Source organism: Grampus griseus (genome assembly GCF_964374135.1).
Source record: "Grampus griseus genome assembly, chromosome: 4".
Classification (NCBI taxonomy): domain Eukaryota; kingdom Metazoa; phylum Chordata; class Mammalia; order Artiodactyla; family Delphinidae; genus Grampus; species Grampus griseus.
This window is the reverse complement of record NC_138997.1, coordinates 8,996,937-9,021,425: the sequence shown is the minus strand read 5'-3', so window position 1 is coordinate 9,021,425 and position 24,489 is coordinate 8,996,937. Positions and strand designations below refer to the sequence as shown.

Here is a 24,489-nt window from a genome sequence, read left to right as displayed (position 1 = left end):
AGTCTCTATATATCCCTAGGTCTGAAGTGGGTCTCTTGTAGACAGCATATATATGGGTCTTGTTTTTGTATCCATTCAGCCAGTCTGTATCTTTTGGTTGAGGCATTTAATCCATTTACATTCAAAGTTATTATCGATATGTATGTTCCTATTACCATTTTCTTAATTGTTTTGGGTTTGTTTTTGTGGGTCTCTTCCTTCTCTTGTGTTTCCTGCCTAGAGAAGTTCCTTTAGCATTTGTTGTAAAGCTGGTTTGGTGGTGCTGAATTCTCTTATCTTTTGCTTGTCTGAAAAGCTTTTGATTTCTCCATTGAATCTGTATGAGATCTTTGCTTGGTACAGTGATCTTGGTTGTAGGTTTTTCTCTTTCATGACTTTAAATATATCCTGCCTCTCCCTTCTGGCCTGCAGAGTTTCTGCTGAAAAATCAGCTGATAACCTTATGGGGATCCATTTGTATGTTATTTTTTGTTTTTTCCTTGCTGCTTTTAATAATTTTTCTTTGAATTTAATTTTTGTTAGTTTGATTAATATGTGTCTTGGTATGTTTCTCCTAGGGTTTATCCTATATGGGACTCTCTGTGCTTCCTGGACTTGGGTGACTCTTTCCTTTCCCATGTTAGGGAAGTTTTCCCCTATAATCTCTTCAAATACTTTCTCAGGACCTTTCTTTTTCTCTTCCTCTTCTGGGACCCCTATAATTCGAATGTTAGTGCACTTAGTGTTGTCTCAGAGGTCTCTGAGATTGTCTTCGATTCTTTTCATTATTTTTCCTTTATTCTGCTCCTTGTCAGTTATTTCCACCATTTTGTCTTCCAGCTCACTTATTTGTTCTTCTGCCTCAGATATTCTGTTATTGATTCCTTCTAGTGTATTTTTCATTTCAGTTGTTGTGTTGTTCATCTCTGTTTGTTTGTTCTTTAGTTCTTCTAGGTCTTTGTTAAACATTTCTTGTATTTTCTCAGTCTGTGCCTCCATTCTTTTTCCGAGATTCTGGATCATCTTTACTATCATTACTCTGAATTCTTTTTCAAGTAGGTTGCTTATTTCCTCTTCATTTATTTGGTCCTGTAGGTTTTTACCTTGCTCCTTCATCTGTGACATATTCTTTTTCTGTCTCTCTCTTTTTTTTTTGGATGAGTGGGATTGTGTTCCTGTCCTTCTGCGTGTTTGGCCTGAGGATTCCAACAGTGGAGTTTCTAGGCTGTTGGGTAGACCTGGGTCTTTGTGCCAAGATGAGGACCTCCAGGAGGCCTCACTCCGATGAATATTTCCTGGAGTCTGAGGTTCTCTGTTAGTCCAGTGGTTCGGACTTGAAGCTCCCACCTCAGCAGCTTCAGCCTGATCCCTGGCTCATGAACCAAGATCCTGCAAGCCATATGGGGTGACAAAAAAAAAAAAAAAAAAGGAGAACAATAAAAAATAAAATTAGACTAGGAAACTAACAGTTATGTTAGAAAGAATATAAAAATAAAAATATAGATGAAACAACAACTGGAAGGTGAAACAAAACCACAATAGTAAAAAAGGAGAAGAAAAAAAATGGGGGGGAAGGCCTTGCTGTGGAGGGTGAGGCCTAAGAAGGGGGTTGGGTGGTGGGCAGGGCCTATACTTAGCACCCACGGGGCTGGAAAAGGCCCTGGGGGGTGTGGAGTGTGGAGCTTAGGCTCAACAGAACAGAAGGGGCCCAGGCGGGTCTCCTGCCTCTGGTCTCAGAGGGTGGGGGACCAGCCTGGGTGCTCATCAGGTTTCCCGGGCTCGAGTGGGTGGGGCAAACATCCTCTGCTCCTCTCCCACTCCTCAGGTCCTGGAGGGCCCCTCCCACCTGCCTCTCTTGTAGATTGTGATGTAATTTCAGGCAGGGACTAAAGAAATTATCAAAACTTTCCCAATATTTTTGAAAATGACACATTTACACAGACTAGAAATTGTCAATCATTCGGCCTTTACTTGTCAGCATCTGGCTCATGCTCTTCCCCAGTGTCCTGAGTGAGGCTCAGCTGTGAAGGCACAGCTATGTTGGCTCAACATGAGACATTCTGATGGGCAATAGTCACTTCACACTTACCTGCAGGGTTCTTCCAGGTTCATTAGGCTGCAGTTTGAAATCTTCTACAGATTATCTGTGATATGTGTTGTAGTGTGTTCATTCCTTTTTATTGATTGGCAGTCCCCTGCTGTATGGGTATGCCAGAGTTTGCTTAACTATTCATCTATTGCTGGACGTGTGGGTGGAACCTAGTTTTTGGCTATTATGAATAAAGTTACACTGAACATTTGTGTACAACTCTTTGTCCGAACATATGCTTTCAAGTTTCAGCAAATTTGAAAAATTTTTAAGTTTCTGCCATGAGGAGATAATATTTTCACTTTCGAGATTGGCAGTATTTTTAAAAATTGTGAGTTTTGATGAGTATGTGTTGGGGGTAATGAGTACTCTTTAAACATGAGCAAACTGGGCCTATGGAGTGGTACAAATCTTTTCAAGGGCACCTTGATAGTACGTTAGAAAATAAAAATATATGCTTATCCTTTGTTCCTGAAATTCTCACAATTTGCTGAACTATTGGGAAAATTACCTTCCTCCTGCCTCTGTTCCTCATAAGTATAAGGAGAATAGTACATGATACATATCTCACACGGTTAGTATGTTATACATAGGATTATAGTAAGCATTAGAGTAATTAATTCATGGAAAATGTTTGCCATACCAAAAACTTCTTACTTATTATTTTTAGGATAACTTATAGGAATCTCTTGTTCAAAACTATCTTGTTAAATACATAGGGAATATATGTTGAAGGGTGTTCACTACAATAACATTGTTATAATGAAACATTGGAGATAATGCAAATGGCCTTCATAAGAGAGTATTAAATCAATTATGGTACATCTTAGGAGGTAACATACAGAAAGGATGGATGTGGGTGCTGGAGAAGAATGGCTGATTCTAAATACTGCCTCAGTCCTTCCTACTTGTGAAGCTTGGTCCATTCCTTAGTCAATCGCTGTTCAACCATAAAAATGATGATAATAATACCCACCTTATAAAAGCTTTTGTAAGGAATCAGTATAAGTTGCTTAGAAGAAAACCAAAGCAGAGGGAGCATCCCATAAATCCATAAATTGTAGTATCACCATGGCATATATGCACCTGTTAGAAGAATAAGGCAGGTCTGCATGTGTTACCACAGGATACTCATTAGAGAAAAGTGTTATTTTTTTCCCCTGTAGATATTGTATGATGGAGGCAGGTAAAATGTCCACTTCTGTATTTTTAGACTTGGGTGTAAGTGTTCAAATGTGTCAAGTACTACTTTATTCTCTAATTATAGGAAGGGAACAATAGCTTTTTTTAAAATTTTATTGAAGTATAGTTGATTTACAATGTTGTGTTAGTTTCTGGAGTACAACAAAGTGATTCAGTAATACATATATATATTCTTTTGTCAAATTTTTCATTATGGTTGATCACAGGATATTGAATATAGTTTAGGAAGGGAACAATAGTTAAGCATATTTTAAGTTTCTAATTCAGCTTTAAAAATTCTCATTACAAATGAAAATTTTAATATGTAAAATTAATCAACTCAACAGGAAAGAATAAAAATCAAAGTTAAAAGAAACTTCTTGGTCTTTGAGTACTTTATTTGAATTTGTGAATTTAAGAAACATATGTTATATATTTATGTACACAGAGAATAACAAAAGTTAAATGTTCTATTGGAAAGACTACTGTGACTGGCAATATTGAGTGATTGTCATTTTATAATATTTCTTTTACACTGAAATGCCTTAACATGAAAAGACAAAAATAGGAATGGTTATGCTAACAAATGCACTTTGTTTTCCATGCCTCTAAATCTCCTTAGGAGCAAGAACTCCATATACAGGTTGTCCAAAAGATATTCAAATAATTTATGAAATAAACAAACTTGCAGCCTTACTCAGATTTTAAAAAGAAGTTGGTTTTCATTCATGTGGAAAAACCAAAAACAGAGCAAATGTGCATGCAAAGATAAATAAAAACACTGGCTGCTTCTCAGTAAAGGTGACAGTCTGTCTTTCACACTAATTTATGTACGGTATAATAAGTAACCACTAAATGTAGTAGCAGGGGGAAATTTGGCTGGAATTGTTCCTTTTACAAGGTGCAACCACACTTCCTGCCCATAATTTAATTCTAATAAGGCATCCCCAGTCAAAACCCTATCACAGCATATCTCACCGTTAATACTTTCAGACTCAAATGCAAGCTTGTCTACTCCATCAACCACTAAAAATCCAGAGATATGAGCACTAAATGACTCAATGGTATACTTAAAAACATACACCCCAAGATAGGGGATTCTGAATTTTCCAGTTCTTGGAGTATATGAGGCACCATAGTTGACATCCAAGTTATTAAATAAGATAGGACCAGGTGCAGTCATTCCGTATGTATGAGATGCAAAAAATGCCACCATCGGTGCATATCTGTAAGATCCTTTTGAAAAATCTGTTAGCGGAAAAAAATGGAAAGAGTTAATTTTCATGTTTTGATCTTGTTCTGTTTATATCTTTATCATTTTATCTCGGTTACAAAAAGCGTTAGTAGAAGAAAAAAGGTCATTCATCAGACTTAACAAGGGCATATGTGTCTGGGTTTTTGCCCCTTTTCTTGCCTGAACTACCCAAAATTGCTTAGCCTCTCTGAGACTGTTTCTCCGTTTAGATCAGGATAGAATGGTGGTAGTAACACTCAATACCTTCCTCATAGAAATGCCTCAGAGATTAATTTGCATGTTGCTTTGATCTCTCCAGAGATGAAGGAATTCAAAGCACTCTGATTATTATGGTATGTCAGAATGTTTTAAAGCCTCTTGCAGGAATTAAAACTGATATGATGCAGAAACAATTTTTCCAGCACCTTGTCAAACAGTTTCTAGAGGCTAAAACAGAAACCCAATGAAATTGTATGCACTATCGAGAAGTAGACAAAAGCAATCTTCTATGTAATTAATGCCAAATGTACTTACAAAGAGTGAGATTTAAAAACAGACTAAAAAATGTACTCTTTATTATGCAGCGCACTATTAAGAAAAGCCTGATCTGCAACATATTTTTTTGCTGTCATTTTAAAGAGAATATATTTTAAGCCCTGCACACATTTTCTTGTATAAAAATCAGAAATGGTACGCTCTGGAAGTAAATCTATAGCAACCAATACTTACGAAAGTAAATGGGCAAAAAGGCATCTTGTTCTACTCAATACATCTGAGCATGTTCTAACAGCCCTTAGCCAGTCAAAATGACACTATGAACTTGACCTTCATAGAAGACATACTGCTATTCACTTATTATGGCTTCATTTAAAGGATCAGATCTGATATGAATCAAAGATGTATTCTTTAACAACTTGTTTGAGGAGAAAAAGTTTATACTAGTTCGACATATATATATATATGTATTTTCTTTTAAGATGCACTAGGAAAAAAATAAGTGGGGGGGGGGATTTTCACTAAACTGCCTCTATTATACCAATATTGACAATTTCAACTTGTGTATATCAGTGAGTTTACCTGACAAAATCATGTATGTTATTCACTTAATTTGAGAAGTAAAAGGAATTAATCCTCAAGTGAGTCCAGATTAAGCAGGTCTAAACATTCATTCGTAAACAGTTCAAAAAATGTTTTTATGACCTTGAGCAAATCCAAGGATGCGTGTACTTTCTTACCTGGAGCTAAAGCATTTTCTTCCACCACCTTGACAGTACAGTTGTCACCAGTAAAAGGATGTCGGCAAGCACAGATAACTCTAGTTCTTCCATTTATACATGTGCCCCCGTTCTGGCATGGAGATCTACTACAGTCTGAATACTCCTCTGTTACTGAAAAAGAATCAAGATGAAAGAGGGTAAAAGTGACCTGTTTTCCTGTTGATCTCAAATCATAGTTTGCAGCAGAATTAGAATTAAGGAAAATGCATTTCCAGGCCCAGGACACCCACCAATGTAATCATGGGACTTCATGCAAATCTCTGAACTACCTGAGCGGCTTCTTCTGAAGCCCTTTCCTGCTTTTTGGAAGTGGGACTAATTCTGTGATTCACTGCATTTATGTGTGGTAAATATTAAGACTTTGGTCAACTGTAGAACAGATAGACTATCTGGACACACAATCATGTATATTTGGAACCAGTACATGACAAAAGTAATATTTCAAATCATTGGAGAAAAAAAAAAGTCTATTCAATAAATGGTGCTAAGCTAATTGGATATCCATAAAAATATAAATTCCATGTGTGTAAAAATACTAAATGTGAAAAAAACATATATGATTGCATTACAGTCAAATAAAAGGAATATCTTTGTTGAGCTTTAAAATTTTGGAAAGCTCTTTCAACACAAACAAAATAAACAAAACCCAGAGGCCATAAAAGAAAAATCCTGACATTTGACCACCTAAGAATTAAAACTCATTTGCAATGAAAACCACCCATTATTGAATTTCAAAGTGCCAGATTAAGAGAAACTATTTTTTTTAACAGCTACAACAATGTAATGACTAATTATAGCAAATGAAAACTTCTGACTAATCCAAAAGAAAAAGTATGTAAACCTGTAAAAATAGTGAAAAGTGGGCAAATAATATGAACTGGCAAATCATTGAACAAAAACTACAAAAGCTCATTAAAATTTTCAAAACTTCTTCAACCTCACTACTAATTAAGGAATAACAAATTACCACCAACAACATTTTATCAGGTGGCAACATTTAAAAACAAAATAATCATGCAATATGAAGGAAAATGGGCATTCTCATACAATGTTGGTTAGAGCTTATATTGTTGGAACCTTCGAATAGGAGGACAATTTGACCATATTTGACAGAATTAAAAAGGTTCTTTTGCTTTGGAGTCAGAAATTTCTCCTGGCCAGAATATATATTCCAGATACCCTTGCATATGTATACAAAGATAATTATTCAAGAAAGTTCTTTATGATATTACTTGCACTAGTGAAAAATTGTAGGACACCTACATGACCATTGATGAGGGACTTATTAAATGAATTTATAGTATCTTTTCATCAAGGAATATTAGACAGCAGTAAAAGAGTGGGGTAAATCCCCAATATGTTTGATTTGCTGAAGACGGCAAGTTTCAGTTCACTTATTAGGTATAGAATAATTTCAGTTATTTAGGAAGCCTCAAATTGTGAATATGGTTATAAACATAATTCATAATTACGTGGAGAGGAAAGGTTGGAAGAATACATTACTGGCCACAGTTACCACTGTGGCTCCACCTTGTGGAAATAGTGTAAACAGTTTACAATTCACTCATTTCAAATCATGGTCACTGATGATTTTTAAATGTAGGGTTGTTTGTTTTAACATTTGTCTCAAGAGTGAGATCTATAAATATTTTAAATAATTCTACCTCATATTTAATAATTCTAATTCATATAAAATGTGACCAAACTGCATGCCTATATAATTAGAATTAAAAAAATTTTTTTGAAGTGTAGTTGATTTACGGTGTTATGTTATTAGTTTCAGGTGTACAATATAATGATGCAATATTTTAACAAACTATACTCCATTTAAAGTTATGATAAAATATTGACTATATTCCCATTTTGAGAAAAATATTTAATGGATAGTGTCAAGTACAGAGCCTTATAACATACAACCAAAGATTTGTTGGCACTGATTTGTCAGTTGAAACTATTTGTATTTCATTATGCAACCAGCTACAAATCTACTTTTGTATATCATCTGACTCATATTTTTTTTACTTTATTACTAAAATACTTTAAAAATGGTTAGCTACCTTTATAATAAGTTCCTGTACATATTTGTGCTCAATAGGCAATTTCTTCTTGAATTAACAGTAAAAATCAGACTCCAATAAAGCATCATTTTCTTTTTGACATCTTTCCTCATCCCTTTTGATAGAATTAATTGTATGAATTCTCTTACTTGTTGTCTGATGCTCTGAAGTTCTGTTGAATTTATCATACCCTACTGTAATTGCTCACTTGTCCTTACTTCCAATGAGTGTGGGCTTTTGTGAGGTGAGGGCTCAGGTCCTCCATTTCTTAAACTTTGTGTCACTATTGACTAGCACAGTGCCTGACATATAGAAGTGCTAAATTGTCTTTTTAAAGATGAATAAACAAATCAATGGAAGATGGAGTAGATGACCTCATCCTTAATCTAATACTCTTATCCCTTCATCACATGTTCTAAAACATCATGCAGAGTTCGATGCTATGATGTCACTGGCTTGTTTTTCTAGAGACATAGAATTATTTCAAGCAGACTTTCCACAACTTCTACCTTGGGCTTCCATAACCTCTTAAACTCCTTCCAGTCCATTTATTTTCTTTGTTGGAGATCGTACAATTAGTTAAGTTCTGCCAACTCAACATTCTACTGTCTTGTGCAAAGAGCATAACTAATCTTTTAATATTCATTTCCCTGCTCTGAACATGACTAAAATTCTTTTACCACTGTCTTGGAACGTTTCATAAGTCTCAATTTGTTCTGATCTTTGCTTTCTGTGCCCTAATATGTGCTCAAGTTACACTTTTCTATTAATCCTACTTCCATATTTCATAAATATTCATGTTAAATTTGAACTGACTGAAGAGCGCCTTACATTTTCAATGCACTGTCTTTGCCAGTATTTACCATTCTTTATTTTAATTACTTGCTTAATGTCTGAACTCCGTGAGAAGAGGGATTGTGTTGAATTTACCACTCTGTCCACTCAACCTTTCTTGGCGCTCATTCAGCACTTACTCAATAGGTATTCAATGAATAAAATGAAAGGCCACTTTATATTGATGTCTTCTATTTTTATTTATAGTACCCCTAACATGTCATATATAATATGTTTTACATAACATAATGTTTTACTTTTCTTAATTACTTATTTAAATTATTTTTAAATTTGTAAAGCTTAGTTCTATTTTAGCATCAGTGTTTTATTTTTTTATTTCTTCATTTAAACAGTAACGTTGTAGAGAGCAGATAACTCTGATCTCTGCTTAGGGCAGAAATGGAGTTTGAAACAGGTTAGTGAGGAGACCTATCACTGCCTCTGGGTGAGTTTTGTCATACACAGGAAAACATTATACAAATCCACCAGTATCTGCTCTAGATACTGTATCCACACAACATTAGAACTTTTCTTTATCTTTCATCCTGATGCCAATGCTCTCTAACATGTTTTCACCCTCATACCGATGGATACATTAATTTTCAATGCTATTCTGTTGCATCATTTATCAAAATTATACCTATCAAATAATACTTATCCTTCCATTGCTCTAAAAATACTTCATATGTCCCTTTTCAACAACTTCTAGAAATGTGAACAGTTGTTTATATTACATTTTCAGATTCATTGCTCTAATCACTCATATTCTGTTCATTGGTGTATAGACAGATGGCAATATTGTTTCCAACCATCTTTACTACTTTTCCTTCAATTGTCAGTTTTAATTTTTGTTCTTCTTTTTAAATTGCATCTGTTGTTCTTGATATTGTTTCTGGGATCTTTTTTCTCAACCTTTCAAATATAATTTAAAGCTCATTTAATCATATCAGCAATCTTTACCAAATGAAGTAGCCCTGTCCCAGATGATTTATTATAACCCTTGTCATTAAACTATTTTCATTTATCTTAAGCCATGACCCAGGAAATTTAATGTTTTTTATTTGATATTATCATCTGTTTTGCCTTTTTCTCATAATCTTCAATCAAAAGAAGTATTAAAAATGGCAAATATATTGAAATATGCTCAACAACGTTAGTCATTAGGAAAATGCAAAATAAAATCACAATTAGATACAGTAATACACTTATTAAAATGGTAAAATAAACAACATTGACAGTGCCAAGTGCTGACAAGGTTGTGGAGCAATTAGAATTCTCATACATTACTCATGGAAATAGCAAGTGATTGGCCTGTCCTTATAAAGTTAAAACTGTACTTATCTTACAACCAAGCTATGCTACTGGTACATATTAGCTCGAGAAATGAAAACATATGTGTACACAAAAACCTTTATGTGAATGTTTATAGCAGCTTTATTCAGAATCACCTCAAACTGAAAACAGCCAACATATCCTTCAACTACTAAATGGGTAAACAAACTGTAGTACAGCCGTACACAATGGACTACTACTGGGTAATGAAGAGGAATACATGCAACAACATGGATGGATCTCAAACATATTACACTAAGTGAAAGAAACCAGACTCAAAAGCTTACACACAGTGTATGATTTAATACACTTTGAAAATGTAAGGGAAGAAAACAGATCCCAGTGGCTGGGAGTGGAGGTAGGGTTTGACTACAAAGTTACATAAGAGAATTTTGGGGGGGTGATAGAACTGTACTTCATCTTCATTGTTGTGGTGATTGCATGACTACACATCTGTCAGAATTCATAGACTACACATCAAAAACAGTGACTTGAACTCTATGTAAATTATACCATAAAAATCAAACCTCTCCCCAATATTTTTACTTCTATTATTTTGTTTGCACAGGTCTCCTACATCACTATGTCTTCTTGTCTTTTTCTTTTTCTTAAGGACTTTGAGTTCAGAGAATCACGCACTTTCCTTGTTCTGATGGTTCTGATTACTCCTCCCCCAACCCCCGTGCTCTCTTCAAATAAAGGAAATCTCCATGTTTCTGTCTTCAGTTCTTTTCTTTTTCTTTAGCTACCTAATTCACTTCTTTGTCCTCAGATATCACTTCTGTGCAATAATTTCCACTGTTTATCTACAAACCCTCTTTTGGTTCCAGACCTACATTTGTAAATGACTTCTGGACATTTCTATAGGGATAAGAGATCTTTAAACTCATGTATCACAGAATAAACTTCTCTTCCTGTGTACAACTGTACTTCCTCCTTAACCTTCCTATTTCCATTAATGGAATTGACCAACTTCCCATCACTGATGCTTTATTTAAACTTTGGTGTTATTCTTTATTCTAAGAGTTTGTATTTTCAATTAGCTGTTTTCTACTGAATATATATTCACTTTTAACTAACATTCCTAGTTTCCATTTTGTTCCTTTCTCTATCACTATTTGAAGTCTTAATCTATTCAAGCCAGGGCTGCTATAATAATTTTCTGACTGATCTGTGGAAGAACGCAAAATAAATCGTAATAATGCACATACGAGGTGATGTCATACTCCTGCTCAAAAATGTTTAATTGTTAACAATAGGATGAATTTAAACATATTATACTCAACACAGTGTGTAAACGGTTGATTGAATAAATGCTCAGCCCAAAGCTACCTCTTCCATGAGATTTGTCCAAACATCCAGTTCTCAATAAGACACGAAACTCTTATGATAATGAACTCCTATAACATTCATTTAGTGCTTAGTATATGCTGTGGCATGTTTCTTTTCTTTCACATTCAAAACAGCTTTATAACAGCATAGTGTTCAAAAGCACATGGAAAAAATTTTAAAACTTAAAACATAACAACCAAATATCACATTACTCTATAGGTACATCTTGCACTGTCAACTTTTGTTACAACAAAATAACAAAGTTTCCATTATATCCCCAGTTGCCTGCAGAATTCACTATTTTTCCCACAGTTGAAGCCTATCCCACCATCTTATTTAATAATACTGCACTTGGCTCCCAACACACTCAACACATCCCACAAAACTCTGCTTCTCTACCTTTCTCTGCTTTTTCTTTTATGCATAATATTTATCACCTTTTAACATACTATGTAATTTACATTTTTACTTATGTTTTTTTTCTCTATCCTTGCTAGAGTGTAAACTCCAAGAAGATAGAATTTTTTAAAAATGTTATGATGTATCCAAAGCATCTATAACAATACCTGATTTTATTGGCACAATATTTGTGCTGATGCCTCTCGAATCTAAATATCCATGAAAAATTTTAAATTTAACGCTTGCTTAGGATTATAAAGCCTAGAAAAGAGTTCTTAAAGGACTGTTGATTAACTATAAAAATTGATTTCCTTTTTTGTAAAAGTTAGGTGTGTATTTTAATTCCTATATGACTCTGGCACATTGACACACAATAACTTTCTTTCACTGATTTCTTTAGCTGTCCAAACACTGTGTAATAATTTTTCTGGTAGTTTGTTCGAGAGGTGAAGAGACTTGAGTTTTCATTAATCCATAGTATCAACAAAGTGCCATGTGATATTTTCCCCTAAAACAATGATATTCAAAATAAACAGCTTTGAATAATTCAAATTAAATTTATAATAAAATACTTATTATTTCCATTCAGATCCACTTTGAGGCTGTGTATAGTAAAACTGGCAATTACAACTTTTAGGGTATGTTTTTCAAATTTCATACGCAGTTAATATACGGCAGAGCTATTTTTTTATGCTGCAATTTTTTTGTCAAGGTGCGAGTATCATGTCCACTCAGACTGCTGTGCCACATGGTCACAATCTGTGATTTAATAATCCCAGCACCTTCTTTTTCATGTTTGATAATCAATACAGCACAAAATAATACTATCATGTGCAATTTGGAACTTATAGTGTTGTCAGGGACTGGTGGAAAGACATCTATTCAGTGTATTTAATTACAGACCAGTTAATAATCAAATTTGGTGTCAAAACTTTGGTGTCAAAGAAACAGTCTATTGTTGAGAAATAGCTCCTGTGATTCTTGTTAGAAAACGAATCCCAGCATATGCAGTGACTATGTAAATGGAACCTGGTATCCTGTCCCATTTCCTTTTTATTGTCAGACCATGGGTCATAAATTTTGGTTCAGATGTGAGTGTCAAGTGCATGAGTTTCTGACTGTTCACCTTAGGTACCATGGTCACTTTATTGCAAGACATGAAGCAGGAAAGGATTGTTAATTTTGTCAGCATCCTCTCTTCAACTGTCATCCTTCCATACAAAGGGGCATCCTCTGGAAAAGTAGGGGAGTCTTTTCTTCTCCCAGGGAACAATGAACAAAAACTAGTTCATTTAATATTCTTTTCAATACTGATATGATTTATTGACACAAACTGGGGAGGCTGTCCCCAGAAGACAGGTTTGCTAACCAACTCTGACACAAAGAATATCTTTAATATCATGAGCAGAAAAGAGTCAATATAACAGGCCTGAGACTGCTGCCTTTAGAAAGGCTGACTTGCAAGGATTTTCCCTTGATCTATGCCTGGGAACTTGGCTTGTCTCTATTCTCTAACTATTTAAAAAGTGTCTTTTGCAGTGCCCTGACTCTTCAGACAAGCTATATGGTTTATGCTGAATGTCTACTTTCCTTTTAGAGTATGGAGTTTTGTTATGTGCTCAACAGAGGGTACCTACGTGACCAGCCCTATTATGGAGTGAATGTTTGTGTCCCCCAAAAACTCAGAGGTGGAATTCCTAACTCCCCAGGTGATGGTACTAGGAGGTGGGGCCTGTGGGAGGTATTTAGGTCATTTAGGTATTTAGGGTGGTGCCTTCACGAATAGGATTAGTGCCCTTTTAAAAGGGACCCCAGAGAACTCTCTCACTCCTTCCCTTTCTGCCATGTGAGAATAAAACAAGAAGTTGACAGTCTGCAATCCAGAAGAGGGCTCTCATCAGAACCTGACCATGCCGGCCTGATCTCAGAACTGTGAGAAGTGAATTTCTCTTGACTATAAGCCACTTTATCCATGGTACATTGTTATAGCAGTGTGAGCCCCAATAAAACCCTTGAGAGCTTAATATCTGATGGTCTTCTCTGGGCAGAAAAATTGCACACATGTGACTGCATTTTTTGGTGACTGGAAAACAGAACACATAGAAGTACACCCCCTCATGGGAGGGAGAGAGCATAAGAAAGCCTACGCATGGATTTCTCCAGACTCCGCCTGGGTCTTTCCCCCTTGCTGATCCTCTCATCTATTATTTCACTGTAATAATCCTTAGCTGTGTGTATAACTAAATGCTGAGTCCCATGAATGCTTCTAGCATAGCAAGCTTGTGTGTCATTTTGGATACCTTACAGAACACATCGTAAACTCAATTCAAGTAGCTATCCTTCAAAATTTAATTAGCTTATAGTCAATATTTTGTATAGAAGTCAACTTATCCTGAGGTATATGTGAGAATGTTTATTTTTTATGATATGGAAAAGCATATAAAGAGTTGAAATACCTTGGAAAAAACTCTTGTTAACACTTTTGTGGATATTTTTTAGTGCTTGTCAGTACCCATGCATTTTTATACATTTAAGCCTTTATATTTTTAATCCTGTTCTTTTTGATTTATTATGTGGTAAGCATAAGCTCATTTATCAACATATGCTGAGTTTAAAACACAGTGACATAAATTAACGATGGAACAATGGAATACGATGAGCATTTAAATTACGTTGCTACATGGAAATAATTACCTATCAAATATTAAGTGAAAATTTTAGAGAAAATAAAATATAAACATCGAATATAGCTGAGAAAATTGTATCATATAGTCCTAACTACCTCAATAATACACTGTATGAAAGTTGATTTCTTTGATTCTCAAACTTTGTAAGGTAGATATGTTATTCTAATTTTATAAATGAGGAAAGTAAGTTTTAGAAAAATAAATGACTTTTACAAATAAACACATTGCTAGGCAGGACTTAAACTTTGTTTTCCTGATTCCAAGTTCAGTGCTTCTTAGTCATCACAACTGCCTCTGTGCTGTGTCACAGAATTTAGAAATGGTTTTAAAGTGATGTAAGACAGTAAAATATTCACTAGGTTCTTATTTTTTCTTTTAAATTGCTTATATTCACAGAAATGATAATTTAAAAGTTGTATTTGGTATACTGCCAAATCTGTTACAGAACGTAGTCTTTCTTAAGAAGAGTAGTTAAAGTGACAGTGATGAATAAAAGGTTTATTAAGGAGAGTTAAATATACTTAGTAAATACTGGAGGAACGGTTAAAATAAAAAGTCAATGGTCTCAGGAGCAGAAGGCGCGTCGTCAGCCATGCTGCTGACATTGTTACAACAATTCAATTCAGGATTCAGCTCCTCTTGCAAGGCAAGCAGCCCGACCTGCTCTGCGGGGACAAATCTGCCAATTGCTCCACAAACAAATCTTCAAAGAGGAAATAAAATCCTCTTGGTGTCTACTGGACTTTTGTTTAGAAACAAATCAAATATTTAGGGATTCAACCAGAACAGTTTATCTATCAGAATTGGCCTGAGAGGAATCATAATTAGCATAACTGGATGTGGGAATGGCTCAGGAGAAAGTGATATGGAAGAGAACTCTGAATGTTACCTCCCACTGCATCAGCTCAGAGAAGATATGGTGAACAACTGATGCCAGCTTTCAATGACAACTGCCCACTGGCCATTAACACAGAAAAGCTAAACTGAAAAGTAGCCTTTTCACTTCCTTCTGGTCAACGCAGAAACAAGTGGTAATATTTGGGTCCTCAAGAAAGCAAACTCCCTGGGAATATCAACTCTGGCCATACGGAATATTCAGATATGGCCAGACTCTGAGATAGATATGATTCGTCAAACACAAGCAGAAGGAAGAGAAAGGCAGGTGAATAGACGTCACAATCTATTTCAGTACAGTAGTTGAGCGGAGCCCTGAGTCCAACAGACCAGGAGTCAGGCTCCATCACTTACTAGTTGCATGACCTTAGGCAGGATCCCTTAGTTCATCTCTCTGAGGGTTAGTTTACTCACCTTCAAAATAAGAATCATGATAGCTACCTCATAGATATTAAATGAAAGAACATATGTAGTATAATTTGTACAGTGCCTGGGATGTAGTAAGTGTTAATACATGGTGTCCAATATTACATCATTATAGTATTACTATTATTAGGCTTCAAAGGAGGTTATCAGTTATTAAAATTAAGATTAAACAGAAAGAGAGTCACAGACATAGAAAACAAACTTATGGTTACCAAAGGGGAAAGGGGGAGGGAGGAGGGATAAATGAGGAGGTTGGGATTAACATATACACACTATTCTATATAAAACAGACAAACAGGGCTTCCCTGGTGGCGCAGTGGTTGAGAATCTGCCCGCTAATGCAGGGGACACAGGTTCGAGCCCTGGTCTGGGAGGATCCCACATGCCGTGGAGCAACTGGGCCCGTGAGCCACAACTACTGAGCCTGCGTGTCTGAAGCCTGTGCTCTGCAACAAGAGAGGCCACGATAGTGAGAGGCCCGTGCACCGCGATGAAGAGTGGCCCCCGCTTGCCACAACTAGAGAAAGCCCTCGCACAGAAACGAAGACCCAACACAGCAAAAATAACTAAATAAATTAATAAACTCCTACCCCCAACATCTTAAAAAAACAAACAAAAAATCCAGACATAAAACAAGGACCTACTGTATAGCACAGGGAACTCTACTCAACATTTTGTAATAACCAGAAGGGAAAAGAATCTTAAAAAGAACATATATGTATAACCGTATAACTGCATCACTGTGCTGTACACCTGAAACTAACACTATATTATAAATCGACTATACTTCAATTTAAAAAAAGAAAAAACAAGATTAAATTTTAAAAACTATGTTTCTGTGGTTTTTCTTTCTACAAACTGCATTTATTCTGCAAATGATGGTGGCTATAATCTGAATAATATTATTGTGAGATTTGTAAAATCGTGATAAATTACCTTCTGGTGTTAGGTAGGGGAGTAATGTGGCTAGACAGTATTTACAGTATCATAGCAAAGGTCAAAGGAAACACAGCCAAATTTAACTAGTATGGCAGTGTGTCTCACAGTTGGTATCCAAGGAAGTAGTTTATTTTGCAATTGGTTTTTTCTTAGAGGAGAATTTAGCCTGAGTCCACTGGTTTCATTATCTTGCATAGACTTTACCTGCTCAGCTGTTCAATGAATACCATCAGTTTTACGACCCATAGAAGCAGAGCCGGCTTAATGAGCACGCATATCTACGCATCCACTTGAAAGGGCCTCACACATTTTTGTTGCTGATCCTGCGGTACAGTGAATATCTGCCCCACATATGAAATTAGGCCAATATACCTTTATTGCCCTGACATCATTATGGGTTATCTTTACAAAGATAAAATAAAGAACTTTTAATTAATTATTAACTTGAGGCCTAGAAAAATTCTACTTACAGTAAATAAAGGAACAAGAAACAATTATATCAAGGCATCATTAAAAAGAGAATCAGTACTAAGTTAATTATTAGCCCATTAAGCCCAATATTGAGTCAACTTGATATAAATGTCTCAATGCAATTTTTATAAGCTCCTAACATGCATTCTTTATACTCTGAAAGTTTATTAGTTCTTATGTTCTACTGAGTCTCTTAACTCAATTAATTTTGAAGCTATTTAAATTTATACTTACTGTAGAGATACGGGTATTTTTTGGTTTAAGGAAAAAAGAATGACCCAGTTTGCCTGGTGTATGATCACATATCCTGCAGAGTTTAACTGAAACTCATTTGCAGTGTCCACAAGAGAACCAAGGATTAAAGTAGTTTGGAGAAAGAGCAACTCAATATTTTTCCTAAAATGATTATTGTAAGAACATCTTGTACTGAAATAGTACTTTTCTCTTGGAAACATGTAAGCCTAAATAATTTGTTCTGTGATCCCACATGGTAAGATTAGTCCTCCTGGGTCAGATTAATTTGGAAGGAGTCATAAATAAATACAATAGCTTAAATAGTCAAGAGACAACTCAACTTTGTATTATTCTGTGATTTTTCGTATTCTCTGAACATTCAGAGATTAAACATGAAGGGTCATGTTAAGCTAGGATAATGATTACCCTTCTGTAATGAAAAAGCAATAAAATTCAAAATTCATCCAAATGAGTGTATATTTTAACAGCAGACTCATATGAGAGGTTCACTGTATTTCTTTTAATAAGAGTCCGTAGCTATTCTTTTCATTGTGGAAAGATTATTTAATATTACTCATATGCCAGACATCTTAATAAAACACTTCTTTCATACAGAGAGACTATTAAGTAGTTTATATGCACTACACTAAATTCCTCTTTCTTCCCAAATGTGTGCTTCTCTGGTGTTTACAACATCTGTCAATGGTACTTCGACCCTCTCATTTCCCAAATGCAAAACCGCAGAATATTCTAGATCTCTCCCCTCCCCACGTGCTGGGTATTCAGGCTGTGAAAAGCTCATGTTTTTTTTACAGCAATGCAGTCTGCAACATATTTCTACTAATGAGCTCAGAAAAATACCTACTGCAATCCCATCTCATAAAAGGAAGAAGCCGAGACCCAGAGAGGGGAATTACTCAAGGCTACACAGAAACATACGGAAATAACTAGGACCGGAATCATGATTTGTTGTTCCTTAGACCATTAATTTTCCCACAATCTTTCTGTTTCTGTTGATGTTACTTTCATGACACTATTCATACCCATCTCCTCTGATGCAACTACCTCTTCCTAAGATCTGGCTTTCACTGATCTTGCCAGTAGCGTCCTAACTGGTATCTCTGATTTCTTCTTTGTAGTCATGCTACACGCTACTCCTAGCTTCGTGCTTCTGAGACACAGTTCTCACCATACCCAATGCTCTGCTTGAAATTTTCAAAGACCGTTCTTTACAAAATCATGTCTACATGCCTTGAATGTATCTCCCCAAAATTTATATGTTCATATCGTAACTTCCACAGTTGCTGATATTAGGAGGTGGGGCCTTTGGAGGTGCTTAGGAGATAAGGATGGAGCCCTCATGAATAGGATTAGTGTTCCCAGAGCTCCCTCACCCCTTCTGCCATGTGAGGACACAGCATGCAATTACTGGAACCAAGTGAACCAGAAAGAGGGCCCTGATTTTGGACTTTCCAGTCTCTAAAACGTCGAGAAATAAATTTCTGTTGTTTCTAAGCTACCCAGTCCGTGGCATTTTGTTAAAGCAGCCCAAAGGGACTAAGATACTTAGCTTGTCATTCAAGGCCTTCTGTGATCTGCCCAAACTAAATACCTGCTCACTGTACCTTCACTCAGCCAGACAGTCATTCAACAGATATTCACTGAGTTCCTGTTGCATACTGACACTTTGCCAGGTAACACCAAAATGAATAGGATACAATCTGGTCTTACTCATCAGGGAGCTCATTGTCTAATAGCTTCCTTTAATTACACATGTAAAGAAAAATGTTCTACAAGGGCAAACTTGATTGTTTTATAGGGGTCTTGTCAGAAAAAAAGTTAAGAAATATGTAGAAAAATATTTACACTATAAACAGTTGTTTTGTATTGATGGCTGCTTTATATAGGATAAAATCAGCTTCAAATAATATATCAGGGATCTTTGAATTTCTTAACTATTTACTCAAGTTTAAGTAAGTGTTCTTTATATCTTATGGTCTTGCTAAACCATACAGACCTACTAAATACCACTTAAATAGGAAAAGAGATTAAAAGTTAATTTTTAACAATAGCTTACCAGGAAGTAGAATGTTGTCTGTGTTTCTTTGGGTCCGGCCCATCAGGACAGTGGTCAGATTCACTGTTGGTTTCTTAAGTGTATTGGGTTTCTTCAGCAATGGTTTTATTTGCTTCTGTGACTTGACAATGTTTGCAAGACTACCAGACAATGATTGATTTATATACTGAGTTAAATTAGATAGGGCAATTTGAGTTTTTATTTCAATCACTGATTCCACAAATTCTGTCAGACCTTTCTGAAGAAGCTGAGTATCTGGTATGGAACCTTTTATCTTGGGTATGGTAGCATTCAGTTCTGATATACTTGTAGAAGCATCATGACATATTGTTAAAGCTTCATAGAGAGTCTTGTTAAGTAAAGAGAAATTAATGGAAAGATGAATGGATTTTGCTTCCAGTGCTTTAAATCTGGAATTTAGTACCTGCAGTTGTAGAGCCTGGTCTCTCTCATTTGTAGCCACAAAGCCTTTTTTTAGTGAAACATAATAAGGTATGAGCGTCTTGGTCACTTTAGACTCAACGCCTTGCAACCGAGTTTCAAAATTTTTGGAAATGTTTGTGGCTGAGAGTATTTTTTCCTCCAAATGACTCATAATTTGCTGGTATTTTATCACTTGGGAACTGGTTTCATTGATCATTTGAGAAATCTTTTGAAAGTTGGACAGACTTAGTTTTTCATCTTTAGGAATATTTGCAAGGGCCTTGGCAACTTGCAGAACAAAGTTATATTTCTGATTGTCATTGACCAAAATCTCAATAGAATCATTCAAACGTTGGAACTGAGAAATGAATGTCAAAATAGTCTCCATATTTTGGGTACATTTGTGATGGACCTCAGGATTATACTTTGTTGTATCGAAAGTCTCTTTTAGCATGTAGTTATCTTGAATGAAGTCAATGGCATTATTTATAATAGTTATTGTCTTATTTAGACCGTCTTCCATTTCTAAGGCATGTTCATTGATACGTCTGTCTAAGGAATCCCCACGACTCTGTACTTCATTTCTAAGTAAGTTGTATCTTTTTGTAAGTTCTTTGATAAGCAAATTTAGACTGCTAACAGCAGTCATCAGATTTTCCACTTTTTTCTTTGTAGCTACTACTTCTTTTGGTTGCTCATACGTCATTGTCTCTCTAAAGGATGCTCCCTGCTCGAGCAAGGGTTGAAGAATTTCCATATCGTAAGTCAGATCATTTAGTTGCTCATTCATTTTATCCATCTTAGTGTCCATTGGAAAGAGAACCTCAACCAATGTTTGGTTTAAAACTTGTAAATTCTCTTCTGTGTCCTTAATTTGAAATTTAAAATCATCTCTGCATTTGGATAACATGTGTTCACATTCCTCCCTGACAGATTCTTTCTCCATCTCCAAAGCAAGGGTGAGATTGTTAATCTTGCTATCTTGGGTGTGCAAATCATCGAACATACGCAGCAGCATCAAACCCTGCTTCTTTACAGTCTCATGTAGAGTAGACATGTATTCAGTGACGTTATTGCTAACTGATCCAGCGGCTGGAACACTCTTCTGATTTGATACTTGTTCAGTTGATAAAAGATGCTCCTGCATGTCCTTCATTTTAGAAAGGGTCTTGTTGAGGGATTCATGATACAGAATGCTCCTTGAGCGCTCCTGTTCTAGAGCACCTTCTAAATGAGTCTGCTTTGCTTCTAGTTCTTTAATAGGCTTCTCACATGTAAAAGTCATTTCTTGTCTTACATTCACAATGCGATTTTTTAGATCCAGTATATCAGTCGAAGTGGGCCTATTTTCTTGCATTAAAACAGACTTTTGCTGGACTGCTACTGAAACCACGGTTTCATTAACTTGTCGAATTATCTGTCTGGTGTTTTCAAGGTCCTCTGAGAGAGTTGATACAGTCTTGAAGAGCTGCACTATGGTCTCCTGCATGTCATTTTGAAAAATTTTAAATTGTTCTCTTACTATATCTTTCACCAGATCATTAATGCTTTTGGATTTTAGACCTGGAGAAAGAAATAATAAACAACAATAAATGATACATGATTTTAATAATGTAAACTTTAGATAGCTCTAAAAAGATAAAAGTTTGAGACTAAACATTAATGACATGAAATAATGAAAATATCTCTTGACTACATTTACTTATGAAATTTTAAAAAAATTAGAGTTCATATAAGGTGATCACCCTCTTAACTGATAAGTCTGAGGGAAAAAAATCAGTTGCCGGGAACATGCTAGAATCATAGAACTAAGGTTCTCTGGACAAAGGCATAAAGGAACTACTACCGACTTCAGTTAATACACCCTTGTATGCAATGATTCTAGCCTTAGTCTTGCATAAAAATAAATGGTTTGGGGCTTTCTGCCTTAGTAAATAATACCTGATGTTAGCTCATGACTGTTTATTAGGTTTCTAGTACAGTTGACCCTTGAACAATGCAGGGAATGGAGTGCCGACCCTCTGCGCAGCTAAAACTCCACGTATAATTTATAGCTGGCCCTCCATTATAGCCAAGATTCCTCTGAATCCACAGTTGCACATCCTTAGATTCAACCAACCGACTGTGGATTGTGTAGCACTGTAGTATTTACCATTGAAACAAGTCTGCTTATGTAAGTGGACCCAGGAGGTTCAAACATATGTCGATCAAGGGTCAACTGTAATTAGGTTTCAGAACTAGTGTTCCGAGCTTATAAAATTTAATATATTGGGCTTCCCTGGTGGCGCAGTGGTTGAGAGTCCGCCTGCCGATGCAGGGGACATGAGTTCGTGCCCCGGTCCGGGAAGATCCCACGTGCCACGGAGCGGCTGGGCCCGTGGGCCATGGCCGCTGAACCTGTGTGTCCGGAGCCTGTGCTCCGCAACGGGAGAGGCACAACAGTGAGAGGCCCGCGTACCGCAAGAAAAAAAAAAATTTAATATATTGACTGCAGAGACGAAATTTAATGAGGTTCCCAGAGGAGGAACAATATGAAGTAATAATCACAAGATTCAACAATAGTTCATAATAACAATAAAATAAAAATAATGAGAGGTTTGAGGATCACAAAACTAAGTCAAATGACAGAAATTTAAGATACACATTGACTCTCATAATATGACATTAATTTTTTTTTTTTGCGGTACGCGGGCCTCTCACTGTTGTGGCCTCTCCCGTTGCGGAGCACAAGCTCTGGACGCGCAGGCTCAGCGGCCATGGCTCACAGGCCCAGCCGCTCTGCGGCATGTGGGATCTTCCCAGACCGGGGCACGAACCCGTGTCCCCTGCATCGGCAGGCGGACTCTCAAACACTGCGCCACCAGGGAAGCCCGACATTAATTTTTTAGGTGATTTTATTTATTTTTAGTTTGATAATTCTTTTTTAAAATATTTCTATTGAAATATAGTTGATTTACAATATCATGACATTAATTCTTAACAAAAAGAGGAGAGGAAACTTGCCACTAATGAAGCACATACTAGTTATCTCCCCTTTAGAAAGAATAGACTGATCACGAGCCAGAATTATGGATAGTTATAAACGTAGCATTAGAAAAAAAAAGGAAAAAGAAAAAAAGGGTCTTGAACTATTCAGAACTACTTAGAACAGGAAATAAATATTCAAACATGTAAAAACATAGAAACAAACTTTTTACATACAAAAACAGAAAATGGGAAAAATAAAACATGCTTGAGGCATATTTATAGTACATGGCAATGAAACAGGTATAAATGGAAGATATGTTCATTCAAACATGTAGCCAATATCTATAAGGTAAAATACAGGCAACATAATACAAAGCATTTTAATCAGGAAGGTCTGTACAATGGAGTATTGTGAAGTAAGTTATGGCTACTATGAAGTCTATTCAAGAAAGATGATTATAGGATAAAAATACATAGTCCCTACATGTCTCTATTTTGTAAGCGAGTTTTAAAAAGTATTTAAGTTGCTTGAGAGACCTCCATAAAACATATTGTGAAAGAGCAATTATACCAAATAGAATGATATATTGCTTGAGGGTCTTGATGCTAATTAATGTGGTACAAAGACAAAGCTGTGAATGGATAAATATTTCCTTGGAAATCCTAGACCTTAAAGATGCATGTTTTTAATTGATCTTTAGGGTCTAGGATTTCCAGAGTACAAAAATTTATTTTACATTTCTAAACCTAGTGGAAACTGATATAAACTTAAAAGTCTAGAAACTATAAGTAAGTGAAAATCAACTTGTATGTAATAGAAAAAAATAATAAAAGCACATGAAGTATGAAATAGTAATCAGTGACACACAGCACCAAAGTACTAAGGAAAGGCTTAGAAAAGATTATATAGCTGCAGTTAAGATAAATTATACTGAAACAGTCCTAACTTTTGCATTTACTAACATGAATAATCATACCAAGAAAAGTTTTAAAGTATTTTTATTTTCTAAATTTTACTTAGCATTTGACATGTCACTCATTTATACAACAAATCTTTGTTGAGTACATTCTAGATGCTACACAGAAAATGAAATTTGGAAAATTAGATTTCTTATGCTTAAAATAGAATATATTAGCTTCACTAAGTGTAAGTGCTATTAACTACTTAATACTACTTAAAGTGCTATTAACTGCTTAATTAACTACTTAATAGCAAAGTTATTTTTATTGCACTTTCTACAGGATCATTTAGTCATTTCCTGTGGGTTAAAATTGTCTTTAATTCTCATGATGAAAACAGCTAGATGAAACACAATAAAATAATTAAGGTTAGGAATCAGACTTCCCTAGGATTTATAACCTCATAATTCTGGCTTAAAATGTTTTTCAAGATTGACAAGGTAAAATAAAACTTAAGCGTAATTAAATTAATTAATTAATTGTGGACAATAACAACAGATTTTAACTACAGCAAGGGAAAAACTACATGATCTGAAAGTCAGAAAAAGAATGAAAATAGGCGAAAACACTGTAATAGGTAAAATTCAGTACAGAATCTTGATCAAATTAACTAGGAAAAAAAGTAAACAATCAAAGTAAAAATTAGAAGGTACTCTCATGCTTTAAAACTTCAGTGGAGGCCGGGTGCCCCGCCCC

At 35.6% G+C, this 24,489-nt stretch overlaps 1 protein-coding gene across 2 annotated transcripts in view; it reads right to left on the bottom strand.

The window, feature by feature from the left end:
- Positions 1 to 3,450: 3,450 nt before the first annotated feature.
- MMRN1 (multimerin 1) overlaps positions 3,451 to 24,489 on the bottom strand; it is a 66,502-nt gene continuing 45,463 nt past the window's right edge. The window contains exons 6-8 of one of the 2 annotated variants that reach the window (XM_082653679.1): positions 19,444 to 21,429; positions 5,720 to 5,872; positions 3,451 to 4,498 (exon numbers count right to left, since the gene is read on the bottom strand). In XM_082653679.1, coding sequence (XP_082509805.1) covers positions 4,077 to 4,498; positions 5,720 to 5,872; positions 19,444 to 21,429 — 2,561 coding nt within the window. In that variant the 3' untranslated portion in view covers positions 3,451 to 4,076. The remainder of the gene's footprint in view (positions 4,499 to 5,719; positions 5,873 to 19,443; positions 21,430 to 24,489) is intronic. The other variant, XM_082653680.1, reaches the window with a different exon arrangement.